General features: G+C 38.6%; 1 protein-coding gene and 1 long non-coding RNA gene across 2 annotated transcripts; one reads left to right on the forward strand and one right to left on the reverse strand.

The window, feature by feature from the left end:
- The first annotated feature begins 622 nt into the window (after positions 1 to 622).
- LOC105738533 lies at positions 623 to 2,302 on the forward strand. Its single transcript, XR_001114359.1, has 2 exons — positions 623 to 855; positions 2,070 to 2,302. It is a non-coding gene; the product is annotated as an uncharacterized LOC105738533 (long non-coding RNA).
- Positions 2,303 to 4,150: 1,848 nt separating this feature from the next.
- On the reverse strand, positions 4,151 to 5,588 carry CCDC54 (coiled-coil domain containing 54). The gene has a single exon (XM_003261766.3). It carries the CDS (start codon positions 5,196 to 5,198, stop codon positions 4,212 to 4,214), a length of 987 nt encoding a protein of 328 aa, XP_003261814.1. The 5' UTR covers positions 5,199 to 5,588; the 3' UTR covers positions 4,151 to 4,211.
- Between the last annotated feature and the right edge of the window lie 19,447 nt (positions 5,589 to 25,035).

The raw sequence follows: 25,035 nt of genomic DNA on the forward strand, positions 1-25,035 counted from the left end.
GAGTCAAGATTTGGTTTGAAGCATTTGTATTTAGCCTGTCACTTTGTTCCCTATTTGTCTGGAGTCCTTTATGGCTGATGAAAGGAGGCAGAGTCCTGAATGTGAGCTGCTTGAGGCAGGGCCCATGTCCTGTTCATCTTCATGCCCTCCATTGACATTTAGCCTATGGAGGGAAGGAAATGACCATCATATGCTAAGCACCTATGAAATCAGGCATTATTCTTGGCAGATTATACACATGATTTTGTTTAATTAACACAAGAGTCTCATGACATAAATTGTTCTCAGTTCAGAGTTGAGAAAACTGAATACAAGGTTTAAGGACTTTGCCAAAATCACGTAGCTATGAGGGTCATGATTGTACACCCAACTAGCATAGTGCCTGATACATAATATAAATGTTTAGTAAATAGTCATTCTAAAATCTGTTCTTCTTTGAATGTCTTTGCTCTTTTTACCACCGGTGTTTCCTCCCCAATAGATGTGTTTAATAGCAAAAACAATGATTTGAGATCTTTTGGTGAATGCACAATGACTTTCGTGTTTGACTGATATACATTATAGACATTCATCTAAGTATATTTATATACATTTTTTTTAGACACACAAGTGGAGAAGATGCATAGTAATTTGGAACCAAAACTCAGGACGTCCCAGGAGAGGCTAGATTAGGAATTCTTTGATTTGGGATCACGAAAGTGAAGTATCCATATTTTAACAGAATGATTAGTGGCAGAGGAATCATCTAAGAAAACTGAGAAGGCTCTGCCAGAGTAATGGGAAGAAAACTAGATGAGAAAGCACTTTTCTGGAAGACATGCTCCTCTGAACTATGGAGAGGAGAGGAGAGGGAAGGTGGGGACAGGGAGGGTGGGCCTCTCATTCAAAAAGATGATAGGAAATTGGCAGGAGACGAGGGGAACACAAGGACAAGGGAACCAGGTGAGTATTTTTGTAAGCGGAGTACAAAGAACTGATAGGTGGTGATTAAGATAGAGGGGAAAGGGGGAATAATTGATGAAGACTCTGCAAGGCACTGGTGGAAGAAGGTGGGTTAGAGAAACGCCACTTCGCCAAGCCAGGAGGGATGGAGATGGGCTCGTGAGAGGCAGGTGAACTTGAAAGCCAGGACTGGGGAAAAGTTATTTGCTCACATGCTGAGTTATAAGATGATTTATAATTTTAACAAGTCATGTGAGATCTTGTCTAGGTGACAATAAATAATTGCCTCAGAAGCAAAATCCTCCCTTTGCTCACAGGGAACTCAATTCATTAACAGGACAAACAGAATCCTCTCTAGGGAAAGTGTGAGACCTTGAGAAAATCACGTAGAGTCACTTTCTCCCCCTCTAACATTCTTATGTAGGTAAAGAAAACAGGTTGAAATGAACATGGTGGGAATCTCTGAAGAGAAAAATTAGATCCATAAAAGGGTTGAAATAATAGCCTGTCTGTACTTTATGTTATCTAATGTCCGGTGGCTTTCACATCCCACGTTCCCTACTAGCCCCCCACCCTCTGCTCCTGTTTTTCCCTCTGTCAGCTGCATTGTCCTCTCCACCTCCTCCTCACTTTACCTCCTTACCACAAGGCTCATCAAGCTTGTTTATTCTCTGATACCAGCAATACTTTCAGTATTGCTATTTGCTGCCCATCCCCATTTATCATGCCTCAGAGTTCGTGTACGTTTTTATATTTATGCCATTTAATGTTCTATATTTACAGGACAAGGAATGTCTACCTTTTCTTGTATCCTACACGATCCTTTATTATTAGTGACCACTGAAAAAATATTTACTAAGTTCATATAATGATTACATTTTTACAGCTGACAGAACAAACCTCATTGAAATTAAATAATATAATTTGTAAGAGTAAAATTTAGGACTTAGGTTGAGAACTTTGGTCTTCTGATCCTCAAGCGTGTGCTCTTGTAAACTGCTTGCCTCTCTAGAAACATTAAGGGCTGTCTAAGGGACATGTGGGGGGGAAAATGAAAGTCAGTGCTGATATACAGAGGCCCAGATGACCCAGGCTTATACCAGCTGGGTCACTTTTTTCTCTTCCAGAAGTTATTTGTGATGTCATTTGCCTGTGTCATGGCCTGCCTTCCCTAGATATTGTCATAATGTGAGCATCACACCTAAGGTACTGAAATAGAGTGCTGGCTGTTCCTTACGGACATCTCTGATGGTAAATAAATACACAGAGATTGCTAGTGCCTTTAACAGAGCAATACATTATAAGCACAGTTATCTCATTTTTAAACAAACTCATTTAATAAATACCTTTGCTTTTATTAGGTATGTTGCATATTGACATATTTTATTTTATTTTTTAACTTTTATTTTAGTTTTGGGGTACATGTGCAGGTTTATTTTATAGGTAAACTCAAGTCATTAGTACCCAGGTACTAAGCCTAGTACCCAATAGTTATCTTTTTCTGCTTCTCTCCGTCCTCCCACCCTACACTTTCAAGTAGGCACCAGTGTCAGTTGTTCTCTTCTTTGTGTCCATGAGCTCCCATCTTTTAGTTTCCACTTGTAAGTGAGAACATGTGGTAGCTGGTTTTCTGTTCCTGCATTAGTTTGCTAAGGATAATGGCCTTCAGCTCCAGCCACATTCCTGAAAAAGACATGATCTCATCCTTTTTTTATGGCTGTCTATAGTATTCCACGGTGTATATGTACCATATTTTCTTTACCTAATCTGTAATTGATGGGCATTTAGGTTGATTCCCTGCATTCTGACATATTCTAAAAGTTATTATGTACATATCTATAAATTTGTAAAGAAGAATCAAATAGAATATATTTGTCAATGAAAAAAATGTGGTATATAATTACTCCCAGATTGGCATCAGACAAAGTTGTGTCTTAATTTTTGCTGTGCCCACCTTTAGGTCCTTTGTCCTCTTTCATTTGTTCTCAGCTAGCTACCAAAACCCCCCTTTCAAAGTATTGACTGCAAATAATTAAGAGTAGTACATTTGCCAGGAATATTTGTGGTTTAATATATGACCACAAAGGAAGGTAGATTTCATTCACTGAGTTAAGTGGTGAAGGAAACATTGTTTTACAGTTATTCTGCATGATATTCAGAAATTACAATGACAACCACCTGTTGTATCTAAAAATGAAGCTCTTCTTGGCTATATGCTTTAAACAAACAAACACGCAAAAACCTATCATATAAGAGTTTATGGTATAATAGTGGTAAGATTTAACTTAGTTCACAAACCCCTTCTTAGATCTTCCCTTTTCCCCTGTATCAAACCTATAGGACATGGTATTTTTCTCCTTTCATGAAAATGTAAAAATTACCCAGTGTCATATTGTCTTTCTCCTCTCATCTAATTGTTTGATAGAGAAGAAGCTGAAGTTGAAAGAAAAAGCCAATATTTTGAATATGTTCCTTGCAATAACTTGGCCTTTCAATCCCTTTCATTTTTATACTGCTAACTTTAGTAGCCTTGACAATGGGTAGCCTTTTCACTCTATACCACCTAAAGTCTGACCGGGCCTGGTGGCTCATGCCTGTAATCCCAGCTCTTTTGGAGGTCGAGGTGGGTGGCTTGCTTGAGGCCAGGGGTTTGAGACCAGCCTGGTCAACATGGTGAAACTCTGTCTCTACTGAAAGTACAAAAATTAGCTGGGTGTGGTAGTGTGCGCCTGTAATTCCAGCTACTCGGGAGGCTGAGGTAGGAGAATCACTTGAACCCGGGAGGCGGAGGTTGCAGTGAGCCAAGATTGCACCACTACACTCCAGCTGGGTGACCGAGTGAGACTCCATTTCAAAAATAAATAACAAATAAAATGAAGTCTTGTCAGTAGAGTATGTTTCTGGTATCACAAATCTTATCCACAAAGGCCACGAGGACAAAGTGTATAGAAAACTGACTTGGAGGCCACCAAACATACTTCACATTGCCCTTGACTCCTTCATTTTTTGTTTCCAATTATCTATGAAAAGGAACCCAGGATGAGTCCTCATGAATTGCCTTTGAGAAAACAAGAACATTGAGAGAAAACGAATTACAACAGTTCAATTAGATCATGTGCCTTAACTTACTGTAGACATAGAGAAACTCTGCAGATAGTGGGCCAAGAGTGAGCAAACTACCGAAGAATTCACAGCCACCACACCAATGTGTGACTACTTGGAGCCTCCAGGTTACATTTATTTTGTGCCAAGCAAAGCAGAACATAAGTCTATAGTCGAGTTACTTCTTCTTTTAAGGAATGAATAAAGCTGTAAATATTGTTGAAGATGGACAGACAGATTGTGGTCAAGCTCAAAATAGGCCCAGTGAATGGACAGTATCTCTGAGTTATGACCTGGGGTTCCTCAGGAAGAATGGTTGGCCTAGAAAGAAGCCACTGGATGAATTCTTCTAACTTGGTAGCACTGAGGAAAAATGTCCATTTTCCTCCATGAACAAAAGTTAGCTTGATCCATGTACTGAAGTCTGGGTAAATGTAAATATTTGGCTTTGCTTTTTTAAAGCTCCTCGATGCATTTTGATGGTTACGTTTCTTCAGAGTTTTCATTTGGTTAGAAATTGTTTTTTTCTCAAGATGGTCAGTGGACTTTGGATAACTGGGCACTTTCTCTGGTTCTGCTGAAGAGCTTTCCATGTCTGTAGAGGACAAAGTGTTCTTCAGAGTTGCTGGTTGTATGAGTTTGTAAAGCAGTTCTGTGATTTCTTTACCCCTTTCTCCCTCCAGAATCTCTAGACAATGTATCCTGGAGCAGGAATTCTGATTTTCCAGTTCTGTCACCTTCTTCTTCAATGCCTTGATATCTTCTTTCATAGAGAGGATATCTTTAGTCACTGTGCATTGTTTGTCTTCATTAACATTCATTCTGGTTTCCAGGACCTCCATCTGTTTTTGATACAAGTCAGTCTTTTCCTGGACTTTTGGTATGGTATGGACAATGTCAGTCATTTGGCTGAAAAGTTCAACTTGAGCAGTTTTAACATCTTGGAGCACTACTGGAAGATTCATTTTTCCTTCATAACTAACATCATCTTGATTACAATCATCAGACGTCACAGTTGGATATCCAGTTGAATCTTGGTGCCGAATCTTACATTTGTGGTAAACATTTTTAAGAGACTGTCTGACTTTGGACAGATTTGAAGTCCACATCTGCCTAGCAGCAGCTTTTACCCTTTTGGTGTGAAGTGTGTACATCTTTCATGGTGAAACAAGAGGCAAGGTGTTGGAAAACATAGAATCACAGGAAGAAATAATGTACGAATGAAATGGTCCTTCTCTTACTATTTGTTGGATGCCTTTCCTGATAACATCTTAGAACACTCTGGAAATCATCAGCCACAGCAATAGACACTCTTAGGTGATTAGCTTCTTATAGAGCAGCCCAACCAGAGAGCTCTGTGAAATAATAGTCAACTGCATGGAATCCTTCATATGGTCATCATTGACCTGCTGCTGATGTCACAATGACTGCTGGCTTAGAACAAACACATTTAACTACAGCAGTTCTCAAAAGTTTTGGTCATAGGGCTCTTTTTGAATCATAAAAATTGTTGAGCAGCCTGAGGAACACAGAAAAACACCTGTTGCTACAAAAAATAAAAAAATTAGCCAGCCATGGTGGTGCATGCCCGTAGTCTCAGCTAATTGGGAGGCTGAGGCAGGAGGATCACTTGAGCACAGGGGGTGGAGGCTGTAGTATGCCATGATGGTACCACTGCACTCCAGCCTGGGTGACAGTGCAAGACTCCATCTCAAAATAAATAAATAAATAAAAATGAAAAATTATTGAGGATCACACAGATTCTGTTTATTTGGGTTATATCTACCTACATTTTATAGTAGACATTAAAACTAAGAAAGTCTTAGATAATTACTTATTAATTTAAATTTAAAAACCCATTACATGTTAACATAAGTGATATATTTTCATAAGAAATAATCTGGTTTTCTAAAAAAAAGTGAGAAGAGTGGCATTGTTTTACATATCGGCAAATGTTTTAAATACCTGAATTAACAGAAGATAACTGGATTCTCATATCTGCTTCTGCATTACATCTGTTGTGATATATTATTTTGAAGTATGTGAAGAAAAAATAGCCTCATGGAGATATGTAAATGGAAAGGGGAGAGTATTTTCATAGCCTTTTCAGATAATTGAGGATATCGTTCTTTGCTACTTTATGAAAATTTGAGAAATGATATTTTTTAAAGAAGTTAGCTGCAATGTGTCATTTTAGGCCAAATCAATGAACTTTCATACTCTGTTATATTAATAGTCACTGGTCTATTTTTAATTTTGAATAGATGCGTAATATCATGTATTGGTCATTTGGCAAACAATGGTTCACTGAATTATGTAGGTCTTCCAAATGTTGACTCATTGTATTATATAATATCAAAATATCATATTCATTAATATCTCCACCAATCTCACCAGAAAAGTCTTTGAGTATTGAGAAGAGGCCAAGCTCATGGTGGCAAATGCAAATTTTTCAAAATTCTAATTTTAGCTTGAAAATCTTGAAATTTATCAAGCTGGTTTATTGTTTTCCTTGAAGTGACAGATTCCCTCCACCCATTTTTTGCAAAAATGCTTGCCAGATGCCCAACTATGAACACTGTAGTTTGTTGTCAGTTTTTTTTTTCAAGAAAAAATAGTGTTCCATGAAAAAAGCATACATTTGCAACTCAAATACTTATGTACGTTTTCTCATGAAAACCAGTATACTTTGTTAGGCTGCAGAAGCACTTATGCTTACTTCCCATTATATCATACATAATATAAAAAAGATGTACTGAAGGGCTGAGATCTAATTAGATTAAAAATTCTTACTGCTTCATTGAGGACATTCTTGAATGAAACTGGTTTTTCTTATATTTTTTTCCTTTTCTGATTGAGTCACTGTTAGTCAGTGTGGTACCCCTGCTGTGGTTCATGCTAAGGTATCAACAGTTTTACCCACCATTGCTTTTGCAATGTAATTTTCAACAGGCAAATGTAAGCACAGTGGAAAAGACAAATGGTGTCCTAGGATTATTTTGAAATATTTTTGCCCTCATGGTCACACATACAGAGTGGCCTCATGACACAAAGCATTCCACACTTTGAGAGCCACTGCCTTAGAATTTAAAAATAACATCAGCCATTTCTCATGTTTCTTCTTATAGGTTTTTCTACATAACAGTACTTGAAATTCAAACCCTTTGAAATATTAAATAATATTTGGCCCATTTTATATAGTGAGGTAAAAACTTAATTTTGTTCTCTAAACACATTAGACTGAACACTCTGGAATCAAAATGACATGATACGTCTCTCAAGGAGCAGTCCCATTCTACTCAAAAGGACATTCCCTCTTGGATCTGTGCCAGTTCCAACCTTCTACCAAATCGCTGTTTCTTCTATCTGTGCCCAATTGGAGGGTCAGTGTTGGCCCAGGATTTGGTACAAACACTGAGCTTAGCCAGCAGTAATTTTAAAACTTTGGCTCATCAATAATATCTGGGATTTTGCCTTACTCTCCTATCTTTCAAATGCTGTTTAGTAACCTTTCAAAAATGTCTAGAAACCTTTCCAAACACTTGCCGAGGAAAATAGTCTCCAAGAGGCAGACTATCACAGGAATGGCATTTGGGGCTTGGAAAGGTTAGAGTTCACAGCCGTCCCATTTACTCTGGCTAAGGCCATTTTATCCGTCGAGTTCTGCAGACACAGTGCTTAGGGCCCATACAGTTTTTAAGGGCCAATGAAAATACTTAAGAACAGAAGAAAAAAATAAAAACAGTGGCTCAGAATACTGAAAGAAAGCTGCAAGACTGAAACAATAAATGTTTAATGAGACGTCTCTGAAATGTACTATGTCATATTCATTAATTGTTAGATTAATATTATTAAAATTTCATTACATTTGGAGGCAATTTGTGTATTACGTATTCTCACTTTCCAAGAATTCCCAGTTAAATTAGAGGGACTGCTTGTCGTAATTACTCTCTTCAGGTTAATAACAGCTAAGACTTTTTGGGTGCATACCAGACACTGTTCTAAATATTAGCTCACTTAACTATGTTCAGAGAAGTCAAGTAACTTTCCTAAGGTGATAGAGCTTAAAAATGGGCAGAGTCGGATTTTGAATGCTTTCATTCTGGCTCCAGAGTCCATGTGTTTTACCTCTACTGCCTCACAATCATGATTAAAATATATATTTAGTACAACTCAGAAAAAGATGGACATTTTCTTTTTAAAATCCTACTGTATATTTATAGAAGACTTATTTTATTAAAATTTTGTCGGTTTAGCATTATGAGAAAATTTAAGCTTTCATTGGTTATTTTATTTACCAAAAGCATTTGATACAGAATTTTGTGAAGACTTTAGAAGTTGAACAAGCTCTAATTTATAGGTAAAAGTGAGTATTTGGAGGCTGTACTTTCCTTACTGTGGTAGACATAGTAATACAATAATTGGAATTAAAAAATTAGAGTTTTCAACTTAAAATACGAATGTATGCTTACTATTTTTATATAACAAATAAATCTAATAGGCTGATACAAACATAAACCTGTCTGGGTTTCTAACTACTTCCTTCGTAATGTCAATAAAGGGAGACTTGGCCTATCTGGGGTTTGCCAGGTGGTGAAAAGTTGCACCGGGAGGAGGTAAGCCTATTGATTTGGGCGAAGTTATGAGAGCAGTCAGAAAGTGAATGAATAACGGGAAATAAGATGACTTCCGCTCTTCGGGTTCCTGCCAAGGGTATGGAGGCATTCAGGAATAAAATAGCACAGTGGTCTGAAGCCTAGTGGGAGACTTCCTGAGTCTACCTGTTCTCCAGGAGGTTGGCTTTCACAGGAATGGTATTTGGAGCCAGAAAGGTTCAAGACTGTCCCATGACTAACTCTGTGCTCTTAGGCAAGTTTCTAGCCTCCCACAAGCCTGGAAAATGGGATAATAACAGCACCTAGCTCAGTGATGGGTTTTGAGAATTAAGATGCTGAATAGTTACAAGGCCTTTCCTCCTCATTTCCCACCACCTGTCTCTCACTTCTCTTCTTCCAGATGAAAGGAGATGGTTAACCGTTTTCAGCTTTAGCTCTCCCTGCTCTCTCAGTCTCTCACTCTGTCTTTCTCCCTCTTTCAATATGACCAAGACATAAAGTGTGTGGTCCTCTCTGCTCAATATACCATGCAGGGAAAGCATTTTGATTAGAGGCAACTGAAATGCAGCAAACAAGGCTGACACATCAGCCCTTTATCTCTTAGCACAGGGTTTCCCAGCCAGCTTTGGTTTCAGGCAGACTGGAGTAGAATAACCACTGGTTAGATGGCTCTAATAATACATAATATTATTCAATATTTTAAATGCTGTGTGTTTGAGTACACTAACTCTATATTAATTATGGCAGAGTTTAGATTATCTATATAAATTACATATATAAAAGTCACTCTGGGCCGGGCACGGTGGCTTACACCTGTAATCCCAGCACTTTGGGAAGCCGAGGCGGGCGGATCATAAGGTCAGGAGATCGAGACCATCCTGGCTAACACGGTGAAACCCCGTCTCTACTAAAAATACAAAACATTAGCTGGGCATGGAGGCGGTTGCCTGCAGTCCCAGCTACTTGAGAGGCTGAGGCAGGAGAATGGCATGAACCCGGGAGGTGGAGCTTGCAGTGAGCCGAGATCGTGCCACTGCACTCCAGCCTGGGTGACAGAGCGAGACCCCGTCTCAAAACAAACAAACAAACAAAAAACAAAAAAAGACACTGTTTTTTTTGTGTGTGTGTGTAGGAGAGAGTGGGATAGTTACAACTATCCTGCTAGCAACTGAGCATTATGTATAACGTTTGTGTTACACCTGTAGTGACCTACTATTACTCATGTTCCCTTAGGGGTCGTGACCACAGAAACTTATTAAGAGTCTTTAACTTCCTCCACAAAATTTAGGGGCCAGGTTCACAAGAATCTGGACCCTCCCACCTATCACCCATCATGTGCACGGTGGGATAAAAGATCGAGGAAACAGGAACCAGGAAAGTCTTTCGAATTTGATCAGGGTGGGCTGACTCAAGGGGATAAGAATGTGCGAATTCAATCTCCTGTTACACATGCTAAGCAGTTATGAAGGGCCCAAAGGGAAAGCCGTCTTCTACTTTTCTTTGTTTTTAGCCATGAGAAATAGAAGAGAGTGGGCTTGAAATCAGAGCTGTTGTGTGGGACCAGGACAGGGAAACAGGGGAAAGTCACAGTGTTTATAATGTAGGCAAGGTCTGAGGCTGAAGGAAGCGATGGAGCCCAGGGACATTGATAAGGCCATCTGGTGAGAGTGACACATGGGATAAGGGAAAGGGCCGCATCCACTATGTGGTTCTAATAATGTTCATAATGATACTTTAAAATCATTTGAGACCACAAGCCAAAAGAATGAGGTGAACACCTTTGAGGAAATGATGGAACGATAACTTTTAAATAATATTTGGCAATGATAATTTACTTTTTCACTATAACTAAAATTGTGTGGTCTTTCTGGAAAATCTTTCATCTGTTTATCGCCAGGGCAAATTTCTACCATCCTTTGGAGTCATTCATTCATCTACTACACTTGTCTTGCCTTTTTCTGATTCTCCTTATAGTCTTCCCAGTGCTTCCAACAGATCTGTGTCTCCATCTGGCAATGATTCCCATATTGTATTGTTATTGTTGGTGAGTCTATCTCCCCTCTAGATTCCGAGTTCCTTGAGAGGAAAGACTTGGGTTTGTTTTTTTTTTTAGAGATGAGTCTCGGCATGTTGCCCTGCCTGGACTCAAATTCCTGGGCTCAAGCCATCCTTCTGCCTCAGCCTCCCCAGTAGCTGGGACTGCAGGTGTGCACCACCAGAGACTTGCTTTTTAACTCTATATCCTCAATGTCCCAAAGCCTAACATATAGTTAGTGCTCAAAAAATCTTTATTCTCCGAATGAAAGGATGAATGAATGCACTGAATGAAAGGATGATTGTCAAGATGTTGATTGGGTCTCTCCTGAGCCTATTTCTATGGACAGCAAGGAGATACACTGTTTGACTCAGAATGGGAATAACTTTTCTTAGTTCCTGGGGGATCATTTAGCAATTTTGGGATAGGATTTAATAATTTCTCCCCACAGACTTGAAGCAGTTAAGTGGCAGTAAATTGAGAGAGATGGAGGTAATTACATACCAGGAAACAGCTATGGAATGGAGAGAGAGAGCCCAGTAATGATGGTGACAGGGGTGGTGTTGATGGCTCTGGTCCTAGAGGTGACTAAAGTACATAGTATATGTACCCCCTGTGCAACATATTAAATCTTTCAGGCCTCTAGAGAACCACAGGGTATCAGTGTATTCTCCATACCTCTGTGGGATTGCCCGAGATTGCATTTGTCATCAATTTAGATACTCAGGCACTTATCTCTTTATTTCTGTCATCTTATACTGTGAACTCCAAATTTACAATGAACTCTCTCTAGCTTATCTAAACATACCCTTCACCATTTAGTTCCATAACCCTTGGGGCACATTAGTATTTTATTTGATCTCTCTTCCCTGTCATCTTCCTCCAGTTCTTTCTGTTACGCTTGGCTCTCCCTGGTAATTTATTATATGAGATTGCCTGGTTTCTGTAATTCTCAACTTCACCTCTTGGTTTCCCTTCTCAAATACCACCTTGAAACCTCTGCCTCCTTTAGCTTATGATTGACACTATTCTTATAGTGCTTTATAAGTCTCGATGTGCACAATTGATGCAGCCATAAAAATAAATGTCTGGAAAAATGAAGGGAAACTGAAAGAGATTTGTTTTCACTTAACCATTCACCTCTTTCCTTTAATGGAACTGGTGAATAAATTCAGTGAGTTAGTCTATTTAAACACCTTTGTTTCACTGAATTTATATCATTTAGCAGATCTTTTTTGGAAACCATTATGTGACGGGTGCAGCACAGTGTCAACTTGCTGTCTTCTTCCTGAATTGTATTGTTCTTCATTTAGGAAACCAAAAATGAAAAGCCAGAGAATAAATAGTGATCACGTTGGAAATGGGGATTTAAGTGTGAACAAATCCAGAAATCATAAAGTGTAAAAAATTGGAGAATGTTAGTATTCCCATTTCTAATTATTATACTGTGTAGTTTGCAGTGGTGTCGTCTCTGGGTATGTTACTATGTTAGTATAGCCTTAATTTTAAGAAAAACTCTGTTTTCCTGTTTGGCTTTTTAGTTGTCCTGATGCTTTGTAGTACTTCGGAGTACAAAATCCAAGGAGCTATCTTCTTTCTTATTCCAACATTTTGAAGTTGATAAAGTGAAACATTGCACTGGCTTTTCCTAATAGTGCTCACCTTGAGGACATGTATTATGATGGCATTTTATGTTTCTAAGGGAATTTGCACCTATATCTCTGTGAAGTGAATGTGTATTTATCCCTTGACTATATTTTGCTTTCTGTTATTAGTGTCCTCTCTATCTTGGGTGTATTATTTTTCCATTTCATTCCATCTATACAATGAGAACAGCAGTAAAGCCATATGTTGACATTGAAGGGGGTCACAGAATTAACATGAAAATGTTTATTATACCTAATTTTAAATTTTATATTATACCTCTTATTTAAGAACTGTGAATGTCTTATTATGCACTGTTTTGGCAGCGTTTTTTTTTCAGCAGTTTGATTTTTGAATCATTTTCTTTCTCTGTTTAAAGCTACAGGCATCCTTTTTCCTGCATGGGTTTGGATTACAAAGATCTTATTTAACTTCCCAAATGTATTCCTTCTGCTTGTGCACTGTGATTACACATGAAACGGAAAATGCCCAAAAGGCAATCATAAAATGAAGTGGGGTTTTTTTTCTCCCTTCTCTACCTAGGTTTTTATAACTATAACTATGATAATCTGAGGAGAAATATTTATTCATTGTTTTAAATATTTATTGAAGTCTCCCCCACTAGAAATGTGTACTGTTGCTGCAGCCGTTTCTATTATGCCAAAAGCCAACTAGAATATAAAAAGGTGTTTAGGAATGTTTAACCGTAAGATTGAGAAGTTTATTTTTTGGGGGGAGGTGGGTACATCTCTTTCGGGAAATTTGAGTCTCTTTCTTGTAGTCTTAAAGTAATGTAAGTATTGAATAACAAAAAAGTAGAATGATTGGGAGGCCAAGACAGGTGGATCCCTTAAGGTCAGGAGTCCAAGATCAGCCTGGCCAACATGGCGAGACCCTGTCTCTACTAAAAATCCAAAAATTAGCCAGGCGTGGTGGCACATGCCTGTAATCCCAGCTTCTCAGGAGGCTGAAGCACAAGAATCGCTTGAACCTGGGAGGCAGAGCGTGCAGTGAGCTGAGATTGTACCACTGCACTCCATCCTGGGCAACAAAACAAAACTTTGTTTCAAAAAAAACGTAGAGTGACAAGACAGTTCTATTAAATACATATTTCAATAATTTTCAGCTTCAGTGTCTGGCACTAATGGCTACAGTTCTCACTGTAACTTGTGAGACTTAATTACCACTCATTCTATTTAGGTGCCCAAGTTTCTCCTCCACCATGTAGTGTAAAATGAAAAGAAACTGGTCTGAGCCCTTGGGCAATTTACGTATTAAGATAGGTAAAAATTTCTCTTGTAACTTCCATTGAACTTTACATTTACATTTTTAAATGACACTTCAAAATAAGAACATATTGCTGGAAATCACGTTCTTTGTTGTTAGAAAGTAGAGCTGAAGTCAAATGGATGTCCAGGCTCATTGAAATGATTGAGAAAGTGATATAATTGCTTAAACCTTAGTAAAGCAGAAGATCTGTGTTCCAGCATTCCTTTGAGAATCTGATGAAAGTTTTGCATGCTTTTTCAGAAAACGGCACTGATATGGTTTGAATTTGTGTCCCAACCCAAATCTCATGTCACGTTGTAATCCTCAATGTTGGAGGTGGGGCATGGTGTGTACTGGGAGCTGATTGGATCATGGAGCTGGATTTACCCCTTGTTCCTGAGATAGTGATTTCTCACAAGATCTGGTTGTTTAAAGGTGCGTAGCACCTCTCCTCTATCCTCTCTTTCTTTCTTCTGCTCCTACCATGTAAGATGTGCCCACTTCCCCTTTGCCCTCAGCCATATTTGAAAGTTTTCTGAGGCCTCCCCAGCCATGTTACCTGTACAGCCTGTGGTACAATGAGTCAACTAAACCTCTTTTCTTTTTAAATTACACAGTCTCAGGTATTTCTTTATAGCAGTGCAAGAATGGACTAATACAGAATATTAGCGTACACACACAAATTTGCACATAAGTTCATCGGGGGATAGATACACAGACCTCTCCCACCCCAATCTTCAAAGCCCTTTATGGACACCATAAGATATAACCCAGGTTAAAATCCTGATAATAAGAGGAGGACCAAACATTATTCAGGCTCCCTTTTTGAGTGTTTTTGATTTGAAGGAGCTAGAGCCTTTAGGTGGTTTAATTCAAGAACTTAGAATATGTGAAGTGCTGAGAATGCAGGCAGTTGATTATCTGAGGAACAAAGGAGGGAGATCCCCATGGAATGTATTGGCTTGGGAATGAAATCCTTGAAAACAACTGAGATCTGGACAGGTGAAAGTCAAAAAGGTCGTCTGTGCTGTACACACCATGAAGTCAAGGACCGTATTTAGTTTGTTCTTCTAAACAAACTAGCTTGGTGCAAGCTATGAGCCACCAGGCTGTCGATAAATATATAGTGTTTTGTGCTTCATTTCTAGTGAGGAGTTTGAACCAAGAGAAATGACATAAACTCAGGGAGGGAATTCTGTGTGCGCCCCTGATACAAAGCGACTGAGATGAATGTTGGAGGCTGGGCTGGATATCTTTTGCGGTCAGTTGGGAGCATAGCAAATGTTTTTATAAGAGTTGCTTAGGGGTCAGATCTGCAAAATTAAATGTCTTGATTTTATTGCTAAGGAGCTAAGGAATAACAGAAATGTTATATCCAGCGTTTTATTATGAAATTCTAATGGCCTTTAGAAATGGAACTTGGTAGTGAGGATTCCAAATCTCAGAAGTTAACCGCTAGACCTAAACTGCCCACAGCAGTGGAAAAGCCGACATTTTCAACGGGACTCCTCCAGCGTGCACTTTCCTAATTTCCTAGAGTGGGTAGGAAAGAAGGAGAGGCTTTGTGGGACAACAAAGTTATTGTTAATTTTGACTTTTTCCCTCTCCTCTTTCAGAAACATTTAAAAAGGGGGGGCTGTTGTTATCAAACGCAGAACTTGCTTCACCTCTCCCATCCCTTTTTTGGCCTACTCCTTCCTCTTCCTACCTACCTGCTGAGTCATCACTGTGGTGCAGTGAATCAGCTTTTGGCATTCCTTTATTCTGAGATGTAAATAAAATCCTTAGCTATTAAATCATTTAATGCTGTGTCACCATTGGGCATTTTTTTCCTTTTTAGATATAGAATTTACATATCTATACATGTATTTGTGTATTTTACATATATAATGCAAGTGACAATGAAGTTTTTCCTTTTTAAAACCTTGAGTTTACCCACAGCAGAACTATGTCATTTTATGTCTTATTCGCTACTGTTAGGAATAAAATAATCATGTTGTGAAGTGCCTGAGGCCCAACATGCCCCAAATGAAGAGGATGGAATAGATCACAGTCTAGTCACACAGGATATATGTCGGTGGGTGGATGGGTAGGATGATGATACCTCCTTTTTGGGACTTGGAGTTTCCACAAGGAGGGATAAGAATTAGCATATCACTTCTGCCCTCTCTCCACCCCCTCAGAGGAGGGGAATGCCTTTGCTGGTTGTGAGGTTGGACTGAGGAACTGGGCGTGCATAGCTCAGCTTCTTCCTCCTTTCCTTTGTCTTTGGGATTTGCCTGCCTACCAAGGGCACTCTTTATTCTTCATTCTGTCCTCCATGCCATCAGCTGGATAAGGGCAGACTCTGCCCCTAAAGATCAGGAGTGGGCTTTGGAGAGGCACAGGGAGAAGCCTCGAGATTCAATCCAATTCTGAGATTGGGTATTAGAAAGATTATGGTTGTCACACTTCTATGCTACATCCATCATAAGGGTGATATTTTGATCTCTGATCTACTGTACTCTTCTGACTATTTCAATTATTGTAGAAATTGGGAGCAGAATAATAGCATAATTTACTCACCTTTTCATACACTCAACAAAATAGACTAATTTGTAATCATTGCAAATTTGGATGGTATTACTCAGCCTGCAGTTTTGGAGTAGCCCCGACTAAATTCTATTTAGAGTGAACTATATTTGGTGAGAAGCCTATGAATTTGAAATTTTGATTTTAGGTACAGAGTTTATAATTTTGACGTGACTGTACATCTTTTCTTTTTTCTTTTCACTGCAAACATGGGAAAACCATACTGAGCCGCTTTTTTAAAATGGTGTTATGAGAATTACCAAATAGAGGCATTTCGATCAGTTTCTAAAATTTTGTATGCTCTTATCTGTGATATGGGAATCATAGTATTTCATAAAGTTTTTGAGGGGATTAAACTAAATGAGAAAATGTATTTGAGAAATAGTTCAGTACTGGCCCATCATAAGCATTCAATAAATGTTTAATCAATGTCTATGGTGTACTTGGTGCTGTGTCAGAAAAAGAGCATTCTTTATGAATTAGTGAACTTAGCAACCAAGCATTTTGCTGTCCAAGATGGAGGAATTAAAAAGATGGGAAGAAGAAACAAGTGTTATTGGTGACCTCATCTTTTCCCCTTCTGTTTATTCTCCAAATGTCTCTTTTTATTTTTAATTCAACCATTGTCATTTTGATCCTGTAAAATCTAGGTATAGTTTCTATGTGAGGGAATTTCTTTTTAAAATTGTTAATATTGCTCGAAGAAGAAGGGAAAGCCAGAAGCCAGCTGCCAGCTGGGTCTGTTGGTGACATCCCTACTGTCCTGTGGAATCAACTGACCCTAGTTCAGAGGAGAGAGAGTGAGAGGCTAGTAGGTGGCTCATGCTGCCAGACTAGTCTAAACTGAGTACAGAAAGAGAGAAGAAGAAATGTTTAAATACAACCTTGAACTTTTCTGTAAAAATTTTTATTTTTAGATTTAGGGGGTACAAGTGCAATTGTGTTACCTGAGTATATTGTGTAGCCATTGCCCAAAGAGCGTACATTGTACCCATTAAGTAATTTCTCATCCCTTATCCCCCTCCCACCCTCCCACCCTTCCTTGTCCCCAGTGTCTATTATTCCACTCTCTATGCCCATGTGTACAGATTATTTAGCTCCCACTTAAAAGTGAGAACATGCAGTATTTGACTTTCCGAGTTACTTCACTTAAGATGATGGCCTTCAGTTCCATCCATGTTGCTGCAGAAGACATAAGTTTATTCTCTTTTATGGCTGAGTAATATTTCATTGTGTATAAAAACCACACTTACTGTGATAAACATATGGGTATAGGTATTTTTTTATATAATCATCTTTTCCTTTGGGTAGATACCCAGTAGTGGGGATTGCTGGATTGAATGGTAGTTCTATTTTTAGTTATTTAGAAATCTCCTTGCTGTTTTCCATGGAGGTTGTACTAATTTACATTCCCATCAATAGTGTATAGGTATTCCCTTTTTTTCACATTCTTACCAACATCTGTTATTTTTTACTTTTTAATTTAATTTTAATTTGTATAGATTTAGGGGATACAAGTGCTGGTATAAGATGGTATCTCAGTGTGGTTTTGATTTGCATTTCTCTGATGATTAATGTAGTTGAGCATTTTTTCATATGCTTTTTGGCCATTTGTATATTCTCTTTTGAGGAATGTCTGTTCATTTGCTTTGCCCACTTTTTAATGGGGTTATTTTGTTGTTGTTGTTGTTGAGTTGTTTGAGTTTCTTATAGATTTTGAATATATTAGTCCTTTATCAAATGTCTAGTCTGCAAATATTTTCTCCCATTCTGTGGGTTGTCTCTTCACTCTTGATTATTTCTTTTACTGTCAGAAGTGCTTTAGTTTAGTTAAGTCCCATTTGTCTATTTTTGGTTTTGTCTCATTTGCTTTTGAGGTCTTCTTCATTGAAATTTCCCTTTTATTTGTCTTGAACATAAAACAAGATTTCACCAAACTTTTTTAGTTTCTTTTCTTTTTTTTTTTTTTTTTAGACAAGAGTCTCACTTTGTCGCCTTGCCCAGGCTGGAGTGCAGTGGAGTGATCTTGGCTTACTATAAATTTCATCTCCTGGGTTCAAGTGATTCTCCTGCCTCAGCCTCCCAAGTAGCTGGGATTACAGGCATGCACCACCACACCTGGCAAATTTTTGTATTTTTGATAAGGACAGGGTTTCACAATGTTGGCCAGGCTGGTCTTGAAGTTCTGACCTCAAGTGATCTGCCCGCCTTGGCCTCCGAAATTGCTGGGATTACAGGTGTGAGCCACTACGACCAGCCAGTTCGTTTGCTATTCTTACAGAATAGCCAAATTTTCTGTTTCCAGGTGCTCACAAACCGTAGGTGTCAGGGGTAGAAGATGTAGATTGAAGTTGGTTCTGACTCTTCATCATCTCTCCAACTTCACAATAGTTCCATCACAGTTGGTTCTTCCTGGAGATGTGCTGTGGGAGAAGGAAGCCTGCTTCCTACACTCAATCTATAAATCCCCAGCTCTAACCATCCACTTATTTCTCGGAACTGGCAGATGCCAATAATCTCCTAGCAGGGTCATGGTTTAAGAAGAAGAAAAAGAAATAAATCAAAGTAAGGTATTCTCTCTCTCTCTCTCTCTTAGTTCTAGGCCTACACTATTTGTTTGCTTCCACATGACTTGTGGCAATGAAGTAACCATTCTTCTCTGTGCTAAGGGAGGGAGGTGATTTCTCTCTGAGCAGAATTCAAGTCTTGTTCAGCATAAGTATGATGGCCTGGAGTATGGCATGGTGAGGTAGCAAAGAGAGCCCTGGGTTCATCAGCAGAAGGCTCTGGTTCTGCTCTGTCATTAACTACCTGGAAGGAAATATACCCTACCCCCTGTGCTTCATGGTGATCTTCAGAAAAATGAAGAGATGAGGCTTAATGATGTCTTAGTTCCATTCTAATTCCAATATTAGAAAAAGCACATCTTATGAGTCAGAAGGTAGATTTAATTAATTTTTATTTATTTTTAAAATATTTTAGAAACAGCGTCTCACTTGGTTGCCCAAGCTGGAGTGCAGTGTGAGATCATGGCTCACTGCAGCCTGCGGTCTGGAACTCCTGGGCTCAAGTGATCCTCCTACCTCGGTCTTCCGAATAGCTGTGACTACAGGTGCATGCCCCCACACCTGGCTTTTTTTTTTTTTTAATAGGGAGAGGGTCTCATTATGTTGTCCTGGCTGGTCTCGAACTCCTGGCCTAAATGCAATCCTCCTGCCTCAGCCTCCCAAAATGCTGGGATTACAGTATAAGTCAACACTCCTGGCCTGATTAATTTTTAGATTATTGAATTTTTTTAAAAAAAACCCTGCTGTTGTATTAATGTTATTCAGTTACATCCCATTTTCACAATGTAAGCCTCCTTTTATATGCTTAGTAAGCTTGAAGCTTTTTAACAAATTCACTTGATTGCTGTCCAACACTTGGTTATTAATTTAAATTAAATATTATCTATTTAATTATGAATTGCCACATGGTAATCAAAATAATTCAGGAGTTGGAGATTATTTCTTTAATAATGTGTGCTTAGGTTTTAGAAATGTACAAATAATCTGAGTCCAGGAAAACTCCCATGTCATCTAATACTGCATTTCATTAACTCTAAGATGCATGTTTTTGCACATTTTCATATCCCTGAAATTGAAATTTGTCTTACAATAGATGTCATCTTAGTATTATGTCATATATTAGTTGGTGATGCTTTTCTTTTTTAATAAATACTTAATAGTATGCTTGCAGTTAATGACATCTTAGACTTAAAATATAGCACATATTAATATACTATAAACATCTAATTTAAGAGTTTTCTAATCTTACATAAATGCACTATACATGTTAATCTTTTATCTTAAACAAGGGTTTCATGAACTTAATGTATCCTAAGGTAATCATTTTTAGTACAAAAAGCTACATTGTGCATTTTTTATTCAATGGAATTTCCAACTTGGGCCTAAAGTGGGATTTATAATAACATGTCTGGTCATGTTGGGAGAAACTGAGTATGCATATGAGGTGTTAATGTATATGAATTTATTCAAATGGAGTGCTTTCAGAGAAGGAAGAAAGTTTTGTTTTGGAGTCTATAGCTGGAGATAGGCATGTCGGTTGGAGTCTATAGCTGGAGACTAGGCATGACAGTTGGGTTCTATGGGAAGCAGACATTGAGACAGAGTTGGGAGTACAAGCAGTTTATTAGAGATCACACCTATGAAATATAAAAGGCAGAAGAATTGTATTGGGCAGGAAATGCCTACAGATTAGACAAAGTCTCAGAAAATCCAACAGGGAGCTTCGGAGCAAAGATTGTCCATGAGATTGAGCTCACTAATAAACAGAAATGGCCAGGCCCTAGTACCCCCACCCTTCTCAGACTAGTTGGGGAATACCCAGGAAGAGTAGCCAAGGACAACAGCATCTGTCGTAGATAGTGGTTCTTGTCATGAACTTCTGTCTGAATCCTGTAATGAAAGGTGTGTCAATAAGTGTGAAACATCTTAACAAGTTAGCTCGCCACAGTTTTGTGGATGCTGGCAGAAGACATGAGACTCCTGGGTCAGAGACAAAGGGCTTTATTATTCATGGCGTAGTAGTCAGCATGTTTGAATTGACTCCACTTGCTCCGGTTCCTAGAGGGAGATGCAAAACGGCTAGGTGAAGCCTGCACAAATCTTCCTTCTGTTCCGGGGAAAGACACTCTATTTTCCAGGGCTGTTGGCCATACAAACATCACTAAAACAGTAATTTGGAACAAAGCCAGTGCCTCTGCTCACAAGATGTGCAGAAATGTGAGAGACCCCTGGGGAATTGACTTCCAGCAAGGTTCTCCAAACAGAGACTGAAGGAAATATTTTCATTGGTGACTTTGGAACGTGAGGAGCAAAAAGCAGAGACAATCATGTCTTTTTTGTTTTGTTTTGTTTTTTTAAGAGAGACAGGGTCTCATTCTGTTGCCCAGGCTGGAGTGCAATGGTATGATCATAGTTCACTGCAGCCTTGAACTCCTGGTCTCAAGTGATCCTCCTGTCTCAGCCTCCTGAGTAGCTGGGAATACAGGTGTGCACCACCATGATCAACTAGTTTTTAAATTTTTGTACATACCAGGTCTCCCTATGTTGCCCAGGCTAGTCATGAACTTCTGGCCTGAAGCAATCTTCCTGCCTTGGCTTCCTAAATTGTTGGGATTACAGGCATGAGCCACCATGTCCAGCCATGTTGACACAAAGTAGGGAGAGGGACTGTATGAGTCTGTTCTCACACTGCTAACAAAGACATACATGAGACTGGGTAATAGATAAGGAAAGAAGTTTAATTGACTCACAGTTGCACATGGCTTGGGAGGCTTCTCAATCATGGCAGAAGGTGGAGGAGCAAAGTCACATCTTACATGGCAGCAGGCAAAGCACATGTGCAGAGGAACTCCCTTTATAAAACCATCAGATCTTGTGAGACTTATTCACTATCATGAGAACAGCATGGGAAAGACTCGCCCCCTTATTCAATTGCCTCCCACTGGATCCCTCCCATGACGTGGGAATTATGGGAACTACAATTCAGATGAGATTTGGGTGGGGACACAGCCAAATCACATCAGGGTCATTCTTCTTACAACTTATTCTTGTGACACAGAGAAACTTTAGCTCCAAGAGAATTACAGTGGAGGCCATGCCTTAGGCATCTCAAGTGTTTGCAGTTTGAGAAGTAGCAAAAAACAAGACTATTGGTGTGAGCATCAGTACTTTCCCTGACTTCTCTCCGTGTTTGACTATAGCGAATTAGGCCACAGGCTGAACATAAGATTGTTTGTGAAAACCTTGAGATACCCTTTCAGGACCTGTAGAGATAATTGGGTATAGCTGTAGAGGCTTGTTTTGCATGAAACTGATTTATGTCTGCTACGGAGGTGAGAAAAAGAGGCAGGAAATATGAGATGTGGCCATTAATATTATTCTACCCATACACAACTGCTGGGGAGGCCTGCCTAGAGAAACTCAGGTCACGCCAAAGGTGCTTATTCTGTAGTTCTCACAAGTTCTTTGATGTATGAATTACTATATTTAGTAATTCTCTCCAACCTAATTATATTTGGCTGTGTATCTATTTCTGTTTTTGTTCCCTAACCTTCCTTTCTCCTGAATACCTAACTTGAGGAAAGCCTGAGTAAGCAAATAATTTCATCCAGGTTAAAAAAAAAAAAAGTTAAAGTTTTAGAATTGATGAAGGAATTTCTTGTTCATATTTCCAAGCTCAGTTCAACATTTACCTCCTCCTTGCAGCTGGTTCATTTCAGATCACAGTGGTTTCTTCCTCCTTAAACTCATACAACTGATTTTCTCATTCCAAGGATGGCAAAAATGTTTCTTAACATATATTGAATTCATAGTGAGTGACTAGTAGAGTGCATTGGTGGGAATTGTGAGACTGTGTCTCAACTCTCGTGCAAGGCTGCCATGGGAAATGTGGCCCATGAATTTGGAATATAGAGGCTGTTGCGTGCATGTTATTTATTTAATGATACTTCCTGACTAGTTCTTTAAAAGTTTTTCCATAGTGGACAACTTTTTTTCCACAGAAGCAATGAAATCTTGTAAAACCAGTGTTCCTTTGTGTCTTAGTCTATTGGGGATGCTGTAACAATATACCTTAGACTGGGGATTTTATAAGCAAGAGGAATGTATTGCTTACAGTTCTGGGGGCTGGGAAGTCCAAGATTAAGGTGCCAGCAGATTTGGTATTTGGCAAGGGGCTGTCTCGTGGTTCATAGCAACCCCTTCGTCTTGTGTCCTTACATGGTGGGAGTGGCAAATGAGCTCCCTTGGCCTATTTCGTAAGGGCATTAGTCCATTATCAGAGGCCTCAAGCCCTAATCACCTCCTCAAAGGCCCTACCTCCTAATACCATCACTTTGGGGGTTATAATTTTAACATACGAATTTTAGGGGGAACACAGACATTCAGACCATAGCATTTTTCAAAACAAATGTGGAAAACATTACAAAGAATGAAACTTGTGTGCAAGATTGCAATGTACATTGCCATAATAAAGCCGATGAACAATTGTGCATTAAAGAAAACTACTTGAATATATATAATCTAGAATCTCCAAATTATTTTTTTACTACAGAACCTCTTTTTTTTTCTTAATATCTTAACAAATTCATCATCATGTAACACGCTGTGATGAGCTTGGTTTTATTCTTTGGTGTAGAAATAGAAATCTTGAATTATTTACCTTTTACATATTTGTTTTATATTTTATGCAGCTGAAGTATACACTTGTTGAGAACAGGGACTGTGTCTTAAACTTCTTGTATCCATTACAGAATCTAAATCAATGCCATGTATGTAGTTTGAGTTCAATATGTATGTTTTAAATGTCTTAATTAAGTTAACCAGAATAAGACTGGTGGCTACAGATACTTCACTCATGAGACTGAGTTCAGTAATAAGCAGAAATGGCAGAAATTCACAGATTCACCAGTGTATTCTCAGGGCTCGGCATATAGAAAGAACTACATTAAAATTTATCACATGCTAAAGTATGTGTTAGAACAGATGCAGATACAAACATAAGACTCAGTCCTTGAAATAAAGGAATCTAGAAGCTTTGGGGGCAACTTGTAAATAAAGACCATGAGCTCATGTTGCAGCAGGATGTGAAGTAAGACTACAAAGAACACAAACAGCAAGTGTCGACTTCAGTTTATTTGAGACAGATTCGCATTGGACCAAATGTGCAGTATGCTTGGATGCTTATGAAGCAGTATAGTGCATGGTGAAGCGCTTTTTCTTGGGATAGCCTGCCTAAGTTCAGAACTTAGCTCTGCCACTTGGTGGCTGAATGAGCTCAAGTCAATCTCTTAACCCCTTATCTAGAAAATGGGATTTTAAAAGTGCCTACCATACAGGGTTATTGTAAACAATAATAAGATATTTAAAGAATTTGACACAGTGCCTGTTCCATGTACTAGGCAGAAATCAATACATGTAATCTATTATTTTTGCTAGGGTAGATCAGAAAAACCACAGAAAGGTCTTTACACTTTTGAATAAGCAACATGGTTCAAGTCTTTTTACCTTGATCTTTCCAGACGTCTCTTCTTTCTCAGTTTTTGCACTCTTGATATATGCTGTGTCTTGCATGGCCATATGATCACACAGCTTTTTATGCAGTCAATTAAAATCATATTATAATGTATGTCTTTGCTTGAGGGCAAAAACCATGACCCATGCTGTTTTGTACTTGTACGGAGCCAGAACGGTAATTGCTGGTAGTTAAATGCTCAGTAAATACTGATCAAACAACACATTAATATATTATTTTTAATTAAAAATATATTAAACATTAAAAATGTACAAATAACTGCTAAATGTGACTATGAATTGAGGGAAAACTGGTCCTTTTCGGTACAACAGGATATTTTAGGTGGCTAGATATCTGAATTCCTGCTTTGGATATTTTCTTATAGTCGCATACTTTCTTAAAGTTCCATTATTTTTGATATTAACCATTTCAATATAAATTTTTTGGAGCTTACTTTTGTAGTTGCCTCTGTTTCCTAATTCTCAAATATTTAATTGCTCTGTTTAATAGCCATTTACCTCTTTTTAAAATTTATTATTTATATCCTCCAACAGTACTAATAATTCTTTTATGTTTAATTACTGTTAGGTTTAGAATTATGCATTTTATTTTATTTTATTTTATTTTATTTATTTGAGATGGAGTATCGCTCCATCACCCACCCAGGCTGGAGTGCAGTGGTGTGGTCTCGGCTCACTGCAACCTCCGCATCCTGGGTTCAAGCAATTCTCCTGCCTCAGCTTCCTAAGTAGCTGGGATTAAAGGCGCCTACCACTA

The sequence above is a fragment of the Nomascus leucogenys genome, chromosome 21 (genome assembly GCF_006542625.1).
Source record: "Nomascus leucogenys isolate Asia chromosome 21, Asia_NLE_v1, whole genome shotgun sequence".
NCBI lineage: Eukaryota > Metazoa > Chordata > Mammalia > Primates > Hylobatidae > Nomascus > Nomascus leucogenys.